Here is an 18,346-nt window from a genome sequence, read left to right as displayed (position 1 = left end):
GGCCTCATACTTACTTATCAGATATGCTATAAGCAAGTTGTCCCCAGCACTTTTTGCTTTACTTATTTTTCAGAGATGGTCTTGTTTTTACTCATGGTTAGCCTCCGACCACAGTTCTTCTGCCTATACCACCCATGTAGCTGAGATCACAGGCATGAGCCACCTCCACTAGTCTTATTGCTTGAGATGAGGGACTGTCTCGCTGGGCTGGCCTGCAAGCTTTGATTCTTGATCTTTGCCTCATAAGAAGCTGGATTATAGGCATGAGCCATGATACCCATGTCAAGCTTTTATGTTTTTTATGTACCACCCTTTCATGTCTACTTCTTATTACAAAAATATCTTTGGATCTTAGTCGGGCAAGGTGGCTCACACCTGTAATCATAGCTACTCAGGAAGAATCGTGGTTCAAAGCCAGCCGGGGGAACTAAAGTCCCTGAGACTCTTATCTCCAATTAATCACCAGAAAAACTGGAAGTGATGCTGTGGCTCAAGGAGTAGGGTGGTAGCCTTGAGTTGAAGAGCCCAAGGTATAGTGCCCAGGCCTTTGGCTCTCTCTCCCATTTGAGAATGGTAATAAAAAAATGTCAAAATTATTGCATTTACATGAGAGTGTTAATTTTGATAGCTACTTTAGACCAAAATCTAAAATATCCTTTAGTGGCTATAATGAACTAGCATTTGGCTTCAGTAGCAGTAGAAAATTGACAGTGTATTTTTCCTGACAGCATTAAGATGGTGAGATGAAAAGATTGTGTACTTGTGTAGAAAGGTTTTTGTCTGATGTGTCTAATGCAGACACATCAGGGTTATTTATTATTATTTTTTTGCAACTTTGAAGTGCCATTTTCAGATACCCTAATGTGTTAGGAGAAGGCCAGTTATTGCATAATTACAACACAAAATTTGTGTGACTATGAAAAATGGTCAGTTATCTGTTTCTTTTGCATAGGAGATTGGTAAAAGTTAATTAAGTGTTATAGAATGCTTTCAGGAAAAAGAATACTATTAGGATGAAAAGTCTCATATGGTAACAGACTATTTATTCATGATAAAAGGAATAGTGCCATTCCTAAGATTCAGAACACGGTCTATGAATTAATGTACAAAGCGGAAGAACAGTGTAAGTGGTTTGCTGCAGCTGATAGCAGCTGGAAGGACCCAGGTTAGTCCCTGGTCTATCAGTTACTGTATATGGCATTAACCAAGTGACTACTCCGTCACTTTCATCTTCCAGATTTTACCCATACAGTGGGAAAAGCAATTTCTTACATGTTCTGTTAGATAGATTTAGAAAAAGAAAAAAAGAAACCAAAACAATTTAATAAGAAGCAAAATGTCTTGAACATTGTTGATGTTTAAATAACCGAGAGCTATTATTGGTGGAAGAAATTTATTAATAGTAATAGTGTAATAATGGACAAATGATTTTGTTACTCCAGTTAATTTATTGCTTTATGTAGCTATAGTGTTTTGTTTTGTTTTCTTTTTCCTGAGCCTGGGTGCTGTCACTGAGCTCTTCAGCTCAAGCCTAGTGCTCTACTACCCGAGCTACAACTCCATTTATGGTTTTCTTTTGAGGTTAGTTGGAGATGAGTCTCCTGGACTTCTCTGTCCGGGCTGGCTTCAAACTGAGATCTTCAGATCTCAGCCTTCTGAGTAGCTAGGATTGTAGGTGTGCAATACCTGTGCTGTGCTGTAGCTATGGTTTTGAGATTAGTTTAAATAGTCAAATCATAAAAGTCAGAACTGGAGGTATGGTTCAAATGCTAGAGCATCAGCTAGGAGTGAAAAAGGCAAACAAAATCTTGGGAATCCTGTGGTGAAGCCCTAATACCACCATATACACAAAATGTTAAAAAAAATTGGTGGTTGGTTATTTTGATCCTGTAATATTTAATTTTAATGTCCAAAGTGGGAAAGCTTTAGGGATGCTTGACAGGATTAAAGTATTATATTATGCAGAGAAAAACAGATAAAACTACAAGTATATAGATTTGTAAGTTAGCCTAGCTCTCAAACTAAGCAAAATTAGGATTCATAAATATTCCTGAAATAATTTGTTTTTATATATTATGTATTTTATAGCCTACTATATCAAAGAAAATTAGTAATTGGTGTGCTAATGATGAAAAATTATGCCACAAATTATTTGGAAACTGCCCTCTATTATCTTATTTTTTCCCTACCAATCAAAGAGACACTCAGATTATTTTAGTGGCAGAACATTTTTCTTTTTTTAAAAAAATTTTTAAATTTTTATATTTTTTATTGTAATTACTAGAAGGATTACAGTTATATTCGCCAGATAGAGGGTGCATTACTTCACACACATTGATACCCCTTCTCATGTTGTTGCCCCTTGTTTCCTCCCCCACTCCCTCCCCTCATCTTGTTTTCCTCCTTCCCTTTCCTATTTTAAATAAACAAATAAACATATATACAATATACCCTTTAACAAGGTAAGATACTGTAACAGTGTGAATAACCAAGGGACTACAAAAGAGATGAGAAATAACATAGTACATTAAGAACAACAATCACATATTATATAGCTCTTGTTTCCATATGCTAGTGGCAGAACATTTTTCATAAAATCATTGGAGAACCAATTTAGGCATTTATATTGTGGTTTGTTACTTTTTTTTGAGGTGTATGTTCTATATATTTGTATATATGTATGCATATATATATGAATATTACAATCTGTACTCCAATTTGTAGTCTTCCTGCCTCTGATTCTTCAGTATTGAGATTATAGGCATCTACCACCATGCCTACCTAGTTCCAGGGTAGTGTTTGATAATAGCTGTTGCGTTGATTAGCTGCTCACTAAGATAAAGTACTTATTACTAAAGTCATATCTGTTAATACTTAACATTCATACTAGAATCTATTGAAAAGACAGTAGTCTTGGTTCAAAAAGATCCAGCTTTAACATGTCTTTTTATAATTATACAAGCTCTTTGACAAATAAGCAAATCAAAACCTTCTTATTTGTTTCTTCATCTTTCTTTTTTCCCTTAGACCTCAATTTCTGAAACTTCTGATTAATTTTTAGATATTCATATCTAATTTTCCAACAGCCTCTGCTGTATATTTTATGTGGAAGTTAGAATATTACTTCTCCAAAGCTGTATAAGAAAATCACAAAGAATAATTCAACATATAAGTATTAGGGTTATGACAACATACCTAGTAGCTATTTGAATTTGAAGATTTGTTTGCCAAGAATTTATATTTCCTACTGTACCATCTGAAGCAGTAAAACTGAATCTAACTCTGTGGATTCCTGTCTTTGTACTGTTTTGTGTTTAAATCCCTTTGAGGTTTTTACCATTCATGTTCTTAATTTATCATAAAGGTATATATGAGATTCTGTCATCAGAGTATGGATTGAGTGTTTTTTGAATTTAAAGTCATATATGCATATGAAACACAGTGGAGATAAATGAGTGCCTTACAGAGCTGTTGTTTCCTCACATCAGTAATGGATTCATTGGAATTATCATTGTTTCATCCTCTTACAATCTGACAAGAAATCAACTTGTGGTCAATTCACTTTTTATTAACCTAGTTGTTCATTAAAATAAACTATACATAATATTAGCTAGGAATTAGGGATTAAAAATAACCTTTTATTGATAGATTATTTTGAAGAAAGTGATAGTTTAAAACATAATTTAAAACTGCATTTTAATTTTAGCTATATTTTTCATTTAAAATTTTAATATTATACACTGAACTTTTTCTTACTTAAATAATCTTAGTGTTTCTAATTGTGGTGGTTCATAACCGGAAGTCCTTACCCTTGGGAGGCTGAGGCTTGAGGATAGTAAGTTTAAGGTCATCCTGGACTACAGGACAAAGTTTGCAACCAGCTAAGAAGACTCTCCCTCTGATAAACCAAAATCTTATTTTTGGATTTTAACATATTTCATGATCAGTGGAAAAACCTAATGAAGAATTAGAGAGCAACTTAATAAAATAATGTTTCATAAGAAGGTCTTTCAGTGTTTTTTCAGACAGTATTAATAATCTATCAAAAATCTAGGATGAGGATTTCATATTTTTTAGTAAGTTCTGTTTCAAAGGATAAAGAACATGGTTATGAGTGAATTGTCCCCCCTTATTCAAATATAGCTGCAGTTGAGTGTGTACCAGTCTTGGGGAAACCACTTAATTATATAATTTTATATAATTGTATCCATTTTTACAACATGTATTTTCCTATTGTTTCCATTTTAGGTTGAGTTAGGATAAATACATAAAAAATGCATAGCAAATAAGAGATATAGTTGGGAGGTGATTCCAGATCCGATTGACATACACTTAACGATTCTGGGTAAATAGTATATATTGTGAAAACAGTTATTGAAAAATGGGGACCAAGACATGTGAAAGGGTATCAATATATGTGAATTAATGCACCTTCTATCTGGCAAATATCATGTAACCCTTTTATTAATTACAATAAAAAATAAAGAAAAATGAATGTCAAATGTCATTATAAGTTGGCTTTAAAAAGTTAAACTATTGATTGTATAGTTAACTTTATACCTAATAAATAGAATGTCACTAATTTTCCCTTTCTTCCTATAGGAGAAAAGACTGAAAGAAAAAGAAGCCAGAAGAGAAGCCAATAAGAGACAAGCAAAGGTAAGTAGTTTTATCTTTATACATAATAGATATTTCTAAGTAGTTTTTAAACAATTCTATTAAAGTGTTAGACAAAAGAGGATTTATATTTTAATAAGGGAGATATTTATAATGTTGAAATAGATATTAAGTTGCTATCTTTCCAAAATACATTTTATGTTTATGTATATGATTGGATATTCAGATTGGGTTTAAGCTCTTGTGGCCTATGTATGTTTTGGTTCTTTTGTTTCCTCTGATACAGAAGGAAGAGAATCTAAGATACTTCGTTGGGCTTTGTCCTGCTCCCCCTATCATCTTTTTCCATTGTTATGTTTGTCTATTAAGCACAGAAGATGATTGGTTTTGGGCTAGGCTCAATCAGATTTTTTATTATAAAGGTGATGCACAAATGGGCAAGGTGGCTTGCACCTGTGATCCTAGCAATTCAAGAGGCTGAGATCTGAGGATCAAGGTTCAAAGCCAGCCTGGGCACTACACTAAAGTCCATGAGACTCTTATCTCCAGTTAACCTCTAGAAAAGGGAAGTGGGCCTTGGTAGGGGGGTAGCTTTGATCTGAAGAGGCCCCCCCCCCACACACACGGAAAAGGTGATACACAGTCAGATAGTGAGTACCTTTCTTTTTGGACAATGTGACTGCTTCCCTTGCCCTCTCTTAGTTTTTCTTTTTATCTGTCATGTTTAGATTTGTGGCCTGTTTGAACCCAATTACATAGTAGGGAACCCTGTTGTAATTGAATTCATGGAATCTAGATGAATCCACTCTGTATCTTCTACTATAATTTTACCCTGTAAACAATGTTTAGCAAATGCTGATGCATGGTTTTCCTGAAATGTCTGTGTCTCTGTCTGTCTGCCTGTCTATCTACACATGCCTACACAATTAAAAGCCCATCCATGAACACCTATGAATTTCCTTTGTTATGTCTGGCACTAAAAGTAATCTAGCTTCTGCATTTATTATTATTATTATTATTATTATTATTATTATTATTATTATTATTGCCAGTTCTGGGTCATGAACTCAGGGACTGACCATTGTCCTTGGGCTTTCTCAAGACTTGAGCTCTACCACTTGAGCCACAGCACCATTTCTGGCTTTTTCTATGTATATGTGGTACCAAGGAATAGAACCTGGGTCTTCGTGAATTCTAGCTTCTGCATTCTGAAATCTGTACTTAGCCTTCAGCCAGGGCCAAGTAATATATGTCATTTCTCATGTAGAATCTTACTATGCTATGCCTGACCAGTCATGATTTCTTCTCAGGAAGTTAGCAAAGATTTCATTCCCTTGAGTAAATCCATAATCTTCTTTTGTCATTTTTTTCCATACTGGCTTATAGCACTTCCAGGACAAGTCAGAGATGAGAACTTATGCTATAGTTCTGAAGTGGGAGGCAATGAAAAATCTGCATAATTTATTATTAAATGTCATTCTGTCTTCAGTGGTACCTGAAAATGAAATCTCTAGAATGTGTACCCTACTTCTGAAGCTGGAGGAGATTTCTGCATATGCGTTGACAGTACAGGGGTTGAAGTGTCATGGCAAGGAAATTGGATATTACGGGCTGCAGAGGAAAAAAAATTGAGCTAAAAAAGAAAATCTTAACCCCTAATGAGTGTTTACATAGAAATAAGCCTTTTTTGTTGTTACTTTTCACTAAGAATCTCACTTCTAGATATAAAAGAAAGAAAAGCTATAATGAAGAGACCAAAGAAAGCCCTGTCATTATGTTTCCTTTGTATGTATTCATTCAGATTTGTATGCACAGTTTACCTTCTTTATCTGTGGGGTCTGTGTAAAAGCTCAACTAAGGACAGGTCAAAAGTTAGGTTGGTGATTGCATTGATAACTGAATAAGTACAGATTTTGGTATAGCCATTATTTACTTACATTGTATTGGTTATTATAAATAATCTGGAATTTAAAAGTATAAAAAAGTAATCTGGGCTAAAAGTATATGGTAGAGAGGTGAGGGGAGCATTGTAGCTTCCTTCTTATGTAGAATTTGATCCCCAGTACCGCCCCCGCAACACGAATAATACATGAAAGCAATGCATAGGGTTTAAGCTTTTTGCATATCTTTATGGTATTCTTTGGATGTCCTGAAACCAGTTTCTCTTGGATTTTGAGGGAAGACTGTTCGCTGTGGTTTGTTTTTTATTCTTGTTGATGCTATATGCCAGGTATTTTTTTAAATAATGGTTTGAGAGGTGAAAAATTACTCTCAACCTTGAGAATACTTTCTGAATTTCTCTTTAATTCCCCTCTAAAATAGTGGGAGCATTTGGTTTTAATATTATGTCACCTAGGGAGATAACCTGATGGGCATCAGTATCAGGGTTTTGCATTTGCAAAGGCCCTTCTTCCTCCTTCCACTCCCATGTTTGTCCTTAGGTGTGCAGGAAAGGGGAACTCATTTCTGAATAAACTACTGAGAGCTGTTCTGATAATGAAAAGATGAGGCTCTGCAGATGCCATGGCTTTGCAGCTCAGCCTGGAGCTTTAAATAGACAGAGTCGATAGTTTATAATTGTTCTGAATAGTTGAGCTACTTCCATCTCCCAGTGTGCAGAGAAGGGAGTCCTGTAGTCAGAGTCGTATTACCAGAGGACTGAGTGACCATTTTATAGTCAGGATTCAAATATTCCTCAAGATTCTGTGGGCTAGCAGCAGTGATAGGTTTGTGCTTACAGAAAGACCTCAAGGAATAAGCTTAATCTGGCCTTTCATTACCTGACTTCTTTCCAAATGGAAGTAACAGCAGATGAAGGCTTTCATGGCTTTTCAGATGCTCCTTTGAAACAAACCCAGAGGATACTGTTTGGAACGGTTTGATCTGTGATAGCTAAGAAGAAATAGATGGTATGAATTAGCAGGTTTCCCTACAGTGATTTTGTTTTTAAAGGGTTGATGTGACTTAATTTCAGAGAAAACTATTAACTATTTTTTCTTTAATCTCCTTTCTTAAATATAATTGTTCTGTGGCTTGAAGATGTTGCTTTGTGAGGCACTTTGTTCAGATACAATGTAGATTTTGTTTCTGATTCCCTAAAATGACAAGATGACCAGAAGGTATTTGAATGATAAAAGAAAGTAATGTTTGCAGACTTCATAAGCCAATAAGTAGTCTTGCTTGTTTAAAGCTATTTTAAAGAGTAAGCAAATACTTTCCATCTTGTTTCTTGCATCATGCAGCAGATATCATGTTATGTGAGAAGAAATAGTTTTCTATAAAATTTGGGAGAAACATTTCAATGAAAGCTAATGAAATTATTTTTGTTTTCCAAAGTGAAGGATTAATGATAATGTGAATTTTTAGCTTTAGAAGTGATGAATATTGCTTTTCCCTTCCTTGACATATTTAGAACATTTCTAAGAAAAATTGCTTTAGGGTAAAGTGGGAATGGGTCTCTCAGGAACCCAATACAGCATTTTGTTAAAAAGTGTATCAAAGATTTGTCTAGAATATGTTATGTATATTATCAGAAGTGTGAAGGAATCAGAAGTGGAAGGGAATCATGAAGCTGCAACTTAAATGAAGGTTTCCTGGGTATCTAATAATTAGTGGTTTGGGAGTTCTTAAGATAAAAATGTTTGTAAACGATATAGTAATGATTCTGAACAAGATGCATTATACAGGCTGGGGGTTTGGCCTAGTGGTTAAAGTGCCTGCCTAGCATGCACAAAGACCCGGGTTTGATTCCTTGGTACCACATATATAGAAAAAGCCGGAAGTGATGCTGAGGCTCAAGTGGTAGAGCTCTAGCCTTGAGAAAGTCCAAGGACAATGCTCAGGCCCTGACCTCAAGCCCAGGACTGGCAAAAAAAAAAAAAAAAAAAAAAAAAAAAGATGCATTATACATATAAATGGTCGTGTTAAATTGAAATACCTTTGTATAGCTGTGAAAATAATAATGCAGTGAGTTTTTAAAAAGATACATTTGGACTGCACAATAGAACTGCCTATAGAATGTTATATATTGTTATAACTTAGAGATTGTAAACTGAGATCTGAAAAACTAGTTTATGGTGGTCAATAGACCACATTGTCTTCTGGGTTCAGAGAGGTTACATAATCCTAGAAATACAACTTTGTTTCATTATTCAGCTGGATTTCCTGTGGCTTTGATGGTCAGAAGTGCTTGTACTAATCTCTGGTGGCTGGAAGGATTTTTTGCAGCAATGTAATGAAAGGAACAACAATGTGGAAACTTGAGGAATTAGATTCTTAGAATTATCTAAGGGCTCTGCTACTTTTGAAAAGGAAGTAGGATTTATTAAACTGAAGTATAATGTTGAAGCTGAATAATGTGTGAATGAGTGGAGAGCAGGCGATAGTTCAGAGTTACTTAAACCTTCAGAAGTACAGCATTGTGTTGCCCTGAATATGTTTAGGTGATGCTTATAGTTTTTTTTTGTTGTTGTTGTTTGTTTCTTTGTTTGATTTTTTTGTGGGACATGGGGCTTGAACTCTGGGCCTGGGCACTGTCCCTGAGCTCTTCAACTCAAGGCTAATGCCCTACCCAGGAGCCAAGCCCCACTTCCCATTTTCTAGAGCCAGCCTGGGCTGGCTTTGAACCTTGATCCTCAGATCTCAGCCTTCTGAGTAGCTAGGATTACAGATGTGAGCTACTACACCTGGTCGATTTTTTAATTGTATGGAAAACTTAAAATATGAAATGATTCATATATATTGAATTATTTTTTATACACAATGGATATCTTCTAGTTTTAAAAATCCTTCTAGATTTTTTTTTTTTTGCCAGTCCTGGGCTTGAGCTTAGGGCCTGAGGACTGTCCTTGGATTTTTTTCTCAAGGCTAGAACTCTACCACTTGAGCCTCAGCACCATTTCTGGCTTTTTCTAAGTATGTGGTACCAAGGAATTGAACCTCGGTCTTCGTGTATGCTAGGCAAGCACTCTACCAGTAGGCCAAACTCCCGGCCCCTCCTTCTAGATTTTACTTATAGGTTATTTTCTTTACCTAACAACAGTGGTCTTAGGAAACAATTCTTAGGTACTAGGGTAATTTTATTACAAATAGATATATAGTTTTGAAGTTCATTCTCTTAAAATGAAAAGTCTGAAGTAGAAGTTACGTTATATAATCAGATTTTGGATAGTGCTTTCAACTGATTTTCTAGCTTATTGAACTTTAATGACCGTTTTTATATGTGGCAAACTAATAAGCATGAAACAAAACTAAATACATTCATTTTGATGTTTTGTTTTTCCAATGTGTAAGGGTGTTCCTTCAGTTATAAAATAACTTTCAAAGTCATTATTACTTGATAAAGTGAAAAATCTCTCATCTGTCCTTAAAAATACTTTTGAACTTTTTCTGGTGGTAGAGTGATTATGACCTTCACTTACCTGTTCTACTGATTTTCAAGACTGTATTGAGTGACTTCATGGTTTCTCAGAGGTGCCTGGTTCCTCCCAGGAGAAAGAAAAGAGGGTTCTGAGTGGAGAGCTCTAGGTTTTCCCTTTATCTGTAGCCAGAGCAGCAGCTTCTTTTCCTCCCTCTTCTACCTATGGAACTTCAAGGGGAGCTTTTCCTTGAGCAGGGTGAGGTGTGGGGGGGGTGAGAATGATCTACTTCAATATGTACATTTCTCATATTTGAATAAATTTCCTTACATTTTTACTGGATGCTTATCTGTTGGATGATGATCTTACATTAATAACGTAAACATTAATAATTTGTTCTACCAATAATTACTTTGTATTTTAGTGAATTACTTTGTGTATTAGTACAAGGCTTTATAATAAGTCATTTTTGGTATCACTTTATTGCTAAACACAAGTTAATTTTTTTTTTCATGTTTTGAAACAGAAATGCTTCATTCTAACAGTCACTTACTGGAAAGGTCCTTGAATAGACTTACTTGGTTTCTGAGTGAGTTGGTCAAGATAAATTCATCATTTCAATCATCTTTAGTGTTCTGTTGAGCTACGTTAAGCACATTCATACTGCTGTATAGCTTCAAGCACTACCCATGCTTAGAGCTTTTCCTTCATTCCTAAGAGAAACTGTGGGACTGGGAGTTTGGCCTGGTGGTATAGTGCTTGCCTAGCAGGCACGAAGACCCAGGTTTGATTCCTCAGTACCACATACATAGAAAAAGCCAGTGGTGTTGTCGCTCTAGTGGTAGGTAGAGTGCTAGCCTTGTGAAAACCCAAGGACAGTGTTCAGGCCCTGAACAAAACAAAAAGAGCATACATCTCCTAGTAGAAACTCTGTACCACTGCTAGAGCTCTAGAGCCTTCTAAAGAGAAAGTTTTGTTAACTTTTGTCATTATAAATCATGATCCAGCCAATGAGAAAATGAAGTCTTGACTAACAAGCCATTCTTCTAAAGTCCTGCAGTTAAAGAATCACAAAATTAGGATAGAACATGGGTCCCTGTGTACTTATGTTTATACTTACATGTAAGCTTTTCATCTGATATTACACTTTCCTACAGTAATATAGTAAATACCAAATAGCATTGGAGGAGCTTAGAGTTTCACTAAATATCTTTCATTTATAGGACCATATATAAAAGTACAATAAATTATCAATACTTGTATGTTGTAATCTGAACATTAAAGCTTGTAATACTGAATCCAAGTAATACTGAAAGTTCTAGTAGTATCAATATTAAATTTACTCAATGATTTAACAGTGAGTATAATTCTTTTTTTTCCCCTAGAATAAATAAGAGTTGTAATAGTAATGTTAGGTTGGGATATAGCTTTGGGGAAAAATTTTGCCTCTCTGTTGTATTATATGTGCTTATGGAGTAACAATGCTTTATTACCTGCTCCACTTAAGCCATAAAAACTTCTCTTGGAGGGCACCCGTAATCTATTACTCTAAAGAATCTAAAAGTTACTACTGGCTTAGAGGAATTTGTCCTCAATAGAAATAACAACTCCTGAGATGTGACTGAGAAAAACTTGCTTTTCTTCTGGCATCTTTTTCTTCCTGTAAGGAATTACAGATGAAAATGTTTTATAACTAACACATTCCATTTAGATAATCTTAGTACTGTGATTATTATCATTGACATTAAATCTCTGCTATATTTTCTTGTTCTGAGGAAACCTGTTGCTAAGTTCTGTGATGTTTTATATAGAACAATTTTTTCCCTTTGCTTGAGTCTTTATTACTTGTGTATTTCAGGATTCAAAGACTTCTTGATGAGAACTCTTGAGTATGTAGTTTGTACAGTGTGTTGATGTAGAAGTTCTGTAACATGTAGTGTTTTGTTCTTTAAGAGCATTTTCATCAAGATTATGCTGCTTGAGCAGTAAGTTTGTGAAACAAATGTAAGTATTGTAGTCATACACCATTTGAAAAGTTTAGGCTCAGGAAAGCTAGAGGGATATGTTGTGGCTATGTTTTGAATTGTTCAAGAGTGCTGGACTAAGGAACTTGTCCATAATCTAGTAAACAGAAATCCCTTGAGAGGAAAATAATAGAGATATTTGTTGCCTTTATGCATGTGAAGAAATAGAGGTTTAAGGAGTCAGAAATCCTTTGTCTTAAATTTGTAACTATAGGTAGCAAATAAGGTCTATTCTTCTTATTGCTAGATCAATGAGTAGGAGAAAAGGCTCAGCTGGCTTTCAAAATCTGAGCAAGAGGCAGAGATAGTGGTGGGAATGGAAAGGAGAGGTTAGATGCAGAATTGCAACTAAACCCAAGTACTTATATATTGAAAGCCATGCACGTATACCCTCACCTCTGATTCATTGTTTTTTGAGATTCTTTGTTTGTTTTGGTGATGTTGTAAAATTCCAGCTCATTTACCCAGCAAGGCCAGGTTATAAAATTGCCATTTTGCTGTCCGGACCTGTGATAGTTTTCATCACTCATCTTCCATTTGGAAGGAACTGAATTGAGAAAGCATTTTTCATGGTTTCATGTTTAAATCTGAAAATACTGATATTTAAACTTCAGAACCACATCATTTAGAATATGACATGTCAGCAGGTCTTTCACCAAGTTTGAATTGGTGAAGAATGTGCTTGAGCCTTCCTTGTTGGTATAGATCGTTCTGTATTTTCACAGATAAGGTTTCATTAGCATCTTTATTTTGAGTCATTTCTTACTATTTTGAAAGTTATTCCATGTATATGTTGTCTCCAAATATCACTGAACTGACTATGGATTATCATTGGCCTACAAGACCATAGAAATGAGCAGTTAAGTTATAAAAATCTCCTTTCTGTGCTTTTTGATCCCTTGTAAGTTTGCCAAAAGGATTTCTTATTCTACCAAAAAAGTGGTAAGTGGTGTTGTAAAATAACACTCTGTAAAGTGGAATAGCCTTTAAAACGATATTGACTGACACTGTGGCAGTTGACATTTTTACCCTCATTATCCAAAATTTTGGCAAAAGATGGTATTTATTAGGAAAAAGCTGAAATTGAGGAAATACTAGCATCATTTATGTGCTTTCCTTACCTAAAATCCTGAGAATCATGTTCACTATCTCAGTATTCAAGCCAGGTTACTGATCAAATTCTTGTGATTCTATATTTAAAACTCTTTCTTAAGTGAACTATATAGTCCAGACTTCTTTGAACTATTTATTCATATAGCTAACTACCTTTTGGATATATTCTCCTGGGTTTTTAGTGGGAAAGTCAACATATCCAAATTCAGATTTGAGATTTTAGTCTCCTATATATACCCTTGACTGTCTCAGAAAGTGATAACCAATTCTTTCAGTTTCTACCTCCATTCTTTGAGTTTCTCAGGAGAAATCTTAGAGATACTTTTGACTCTCATTTTTGTATTCTGTTATAGTTATCAGAAATTGCTATTGATGTTGCCTTAAAAATAGATCCAGAGGACTTGGTGTAGTTAAAGTCTGAAGTTAACAGTGATGTGCCAAAGTTGCTTTCTCATTTTTAATAAACATATTACAAAGTATTAACAATAAGAAAAATCTCTTTGAGTACATGGTAATGCTGGAGTATCTTGGAAATTTGCTGTACATCTATTCAAATACAAAACTATTAAAAATAGATTCAGGATCCACTCATTTTAAAATATCTCTACAATTATCACTTTGGTCCAAGTCACCATCATCTCTAACGTGGACTATTCTAGTATGTGAATATCCTTTCTTTTATCTGCTTTTCCCCATTATTCGTAGTAAAGTATCCAGAATGAACCTTTAAAAGTAAGTAAAAGTAAGCAGTTCTGTGCTTAGAACACAACCAAGGACTTCTCTAGTTCACATCATAATAAGATTCCCATCTGATTTCATTTACTACAGTTTACCAGTTCACTTCACTTCAGATTCTTTGATTATTCCCAGATATACCAAGTAATTTCTGGCTTTTGCTTTTGATATGCCACCAGATAGCTGTGTGATAGGCTTCCTTACTCTCTTTAGATTTCTACTAAAATATCACTGCAGTAGAGAGCCTTTCAGTGATCACCTGATGCAAAGTATCAGTTTTCTCTTACCCCTTTGCCTTGATATACTTTTCTTCTCAGTATCTCTCTCTACCAGATAATGTATAAGTACATATTAATTTCTTGTTGCCTGCCTTGCCCCCACCAAGATGGGAACCCCATGAAAGGTCTCCTGGGAATGCTTTGTTTAGTGTTATATCACTGTTGCCCAGATTGATAGCTAGCAGATAGTAATGATTCAGCATTGGAATGGATGAAGCTACATTACTTACATTAAGCAGTTCTTATGCTTAATGTAGTTAACTTGTTTTCTCTGTGACATTTCTAAAACATGGAAAGCATAACATGCTGTTTATTAGAAAGTATAATAATATTGAGGATATTTCAGGCCTATTTTGGAGAAGTAGTAAGATAAAGATGGGGAGATAAAAAAGCAGTGATACTGGGCTCAGATAGGAATAATATTTACAGGCAATTCTCTAAAATATAAGCTGAAATATGCCTCCTCCTCCTCTAGAAAAGATGTTATGTACTGTAGTTGATCTCCATTATGAATTAGGGTAACCGTATTACCATTTATACGGGCCTTTTGAAGATTGAAAGGATAGGCCTTAAAAAGTTACACAGAATCAGGGCTGGGAGTTTGGCCTAGTGATAAGAGTGCTTGCCTAGCATGCACGAAGACCCGGGTTCGATTCCTCAGTACCACATACATAGCAAAAAGCTGAAAGTGGTGGTGTGGCTCAAGTGGTAGAGTTCTAGTCTTGAGAAAGCCCAAGGACAGTGTTCAGGCCCTGAGTTCAGTTCCCACAACTGGCCAAAAAAAAGAAAAAAAAGTTACACACAATCAATTGATATGGTTTTTGTTTTTTGTTTTTGTTCATCCCCTTTCCCACATTTTCTTTACTGGTCACACAGCACTGAGAAGGTATCTTTCCTCCACTATTTTAGAACTTGTAAGAAATTTTTGGTTTCTCTTTACTTATTAATAACCATTTTCTCCTATCCCTACTCTAGCTTCCTTCTTATCTGTTACATAAATTAATAAAAGATAAAACTGTTGAGCTTTGATAGGATGGTCTTTTATGTGTGTAAAAGGGGTTTTTGTGAAGTACTAAGAAACTTAAGCTCACAAATGGTTATGATGTTAGCAATGGCTTATTAAAATAACTAACATCCATGGTGACATTTTGAATTTGTCCTGTAAGTTAACTATTCTGCAATTATTCTGATTCTTTTAAAGAACTGCTTATTCTTTGAAACTTAAATTGTCAAATGTTCCACGTGAATATCAACACTGATCCAATGTTAGATCAACAATGTAAATCACAAATGACTAACATTGATGATTAATTACAATCAAAGTCAACTTAATTTTACATGATTTTCCCATTAAGTGGTTATATGAATTGAATATTCTTTAAGATCATTGTGTTCTGTTTTAGTGTCTGTAAAACAAGCAGATTGTTTTCAGCTCTTAGGGAAAAGCAAATTGGCCTAAGCATAAAATACATAGGAAAACATCCTTCAGTCCCTTAAAATTACCATTTATGTAAATAAGTTAGCGTAGGGGTAAAAGGATGGAGGCATAGCACACAAAAAGTATTTTGGTTGTACAAAACTGGTAACACTTTGGGATAATATTCTCCCCAGGTTTAGACAGTTTTGGTTTGCAAAACAGACTTGTTTTGACAGCAAAAATATGAGTACAGTTTGCTTCAATGTGCTAGCTTCTGAAGTAACTTCTATTATTTCTGGCACCATTACCATTCTGTTTCTGTTAGAACTTGAAGTCAATTTGGTATCTATTATGCATATTTGTATATGTTTGAATTTGAGAACTTATTTGTCAGTATTTCTCGCATTTGTACAATATGTTTGTTTGTTCTTTTGTTTGGTTGGTCATGGGGCTTGAACTCTGCGCCTGGGTGCTGTCCCTGAGCTCTTCAGCTCAAGGCTACTGCTCTATCCCTTGAGCCACAGTGCCACTTCCAGTTTTTTAGTGGTTAATTGGAGATATGAGTCTCATGTACTTTAGTGTCTTTGAGCCTCCATCCTCAGATGTCAGCTTTCTGAGTAGCTAGGATTACAGGCAAGAGCCACCACACCTGGTTTACAAGTATGTTTTTTAAGATGCTAATTTATCTATGCTCTTCCTATTTCTATTTGCTTTGTAATCATTTACCTTTCTCTTCACACTTTCTTCCTTTCCCCTACCAATCCTGTCTGTTTTTATATTAGAAATTGCCATATTAAATGTGCGTCGTGATATGATTTGAGAACAGGAACCACTACTCAGAAGAAAGCCCAAAATGAAATCTAGGAATAAACATAAAATAAATACCATAGTTATAATTCATAGTTTAGTCATCCTAAGTACTTAATAGATGTTAGTTGCATAGTTATTGCTGTTGTTTTTGCTAGTTATAATTCTTATAGTATTTTTTGGAAAAATTTCATTTTTTTAGGATGGAAAGTTGACTTATTGTGTATTTTTTTTTTAGGGGTATGGGGATCAGTCATGGGGCTTAGCTTAGGGCCTAGGTACTACCCCTGAACTTTTTTGCTCAAGGCTTGTGCTCTACCACTTTGAGCCACAGCACCAGTTATTAATTATAGATAGGAGTTTCATAGACTTTCCTGCTCAGCCTGGCTTTGAAGTGCAGTCCTTAGATCTCAGCCTCCTGAGTAGCCAAGGTTGTAAACATGAGTCACTGACACCCAGCCTATTGTGTATTCTTTTAAAAAGGCAAAACAAAAATGCCTTAACTGTCTATCAAATTTTAGGGAAACTTGACACTTGTTTTTTTTTTTTTTTGCCAGTCCTGGGCTTGAGCTCAGGGCTTGAGCACTGTCCTTGGAGTTTCTCAAGGCTAGCACTCTACCACTTGAGCCTCAGCACCACTTCCGGCTTTTTTTTTTTTTTTTTTGCTATGTATGTAGGGTACCGAGGAATCAAACCTGGGTCTTCGTGCATGCTAGGCAAGCTCTCTACCACTAGGCCAAACTTCCGGCCCCGACACTTGGTTTTTAAATGACTTGATACTGATCAAGAATGAGGGAGTACTCGTTTCTTGGTGTCTCAATGGGAAGAAAAGGTGCAGTTTCTTACCTTCTTTTTTGCTGCCAACTTTAGATCTTTAAACTTTTCTATTCCAGATAGGTCAGAGAAATGTCTGTCTGTCTATCTAAAATTTTCCTTACCGAACATCCTCTTTATGAAGGAGTACACCATTCATGGGACTGCTTTTGCACTCAGTCTGTGATTGCCTTTGTCTTATGACATTGTGTTGGGTTTTTCAACCAGGGAGCCTTTTGTTCTCCCAAGAACATTCTGTTTTTGACAAATTCTTTTGTGCTCTCAGTCGTTTTTTTCTCTTATGAAAAATCTTGAATTCCTTTCATGAAACCTCTTCTCAGAGTGGTTGAATGATGGGTCATTTAAATAGAACTTATACTTAAGGCCCTAATAAAATTTTATTTGTCCTAGAATATCTATCCTTTACATGTTTTGTTCGTGATACCAAGTTGTCTTGTGAGAAAGTGTTTTTATGTTCTTTTATTTCTAATAAACAGAATGTAGGGCATCAGTTCTAAGTAAATATCATTATTAGTCTTTCATACTTGTAGATCTTAGACTAAATTAGATTAAGCAGTATCTTATGAGTCTGTTTCATTCACGTAACCCAAAGGACTTGTTTTTATGAGGTCTTTTACCTAGGCCCAAGTGGAATGCTTATTTGACTGGATGAAGGATATACTGTATTCTGATCCACAAGATAGCTGAGAGTCACAGAGATATTGCTTTTCATGATCGTGTTTTCATAAAAGTAGGAAGAAAATTTCCAGAGCATTTTACAGCCACAGGATATACAGTGGAATCAGTGGTTTACCCAAATAGCAGTTTACCTGGGATTTATGAGGGAAAGTGCCATGTGTGATGAAGATGAAAAGTTGGCTAGTGGGGAAACTCATGACAGTCAGAACCACTGAGAAATGAGATGAGCTTTCTCTTGTGGGAACTATGCTAGGCTTCACTTTTTTGATGCTACCCAATTTTCACTAGGAGGGAATTTTTGTACCCACTGGGTCTTTAGATGAGACAGATTGTAAGGACTTTTAAGATACTTAAAAGCTCATAATTCGGTTGATATTTACTTTGAAAGTAATCAAAGGAAGAAAAAAAAACCCCAAACATATTACCTAGCAGAAAGCTATCTGTTAGCATGACAGCTGCTTTGAAAATAGATACTCTGAAATGTTG

General features: G+C 35.3%; 1 protein-coding gene across 3 annotated transcripts in view; it reads left to right on the top strand.

Moving 5' to 3' along the window:
- The window catches only part of Ddx10 (DEAD-box helicase 10), a 171,975-nt gene that overhangs the window by 72,850 nt on the left and 80,779 nt on the right, over window positions 1-18,346 (top strand). For all 3 annotated transcript variants that reach the window (XM_090319567.1, XM_090319566.1, XM_090319565.1), the window contains exon 16: window positions 4,603-4,659. In XM_090319567.1, coding sequence (XP_090175693.1) covers window positions 4,603-4,659 — 57 coding nt within the window. The remainder of the gene's footprint in view (window positions 1-4,602; window positions 4,660-18,346) is intronic.

This window comes from Megascapheus bottae, chromosome 27 (genome assembly GCF_031878675.1).
Source record: "Megascapheus bottae isolate mThoBot1 chromosome 27, mThoBot2.hap1, whole genome shotgun sequence".
NCBI classification, from domain to species: Eukaryota; Metazoa; Chordata; class Mammalia; order Rodentia; family Geomyidae; genus Megascapheus; species Megascapheus bottae.
This window is presented reverse-complemented; position numbering and strand designations above follow the sequence as displayed.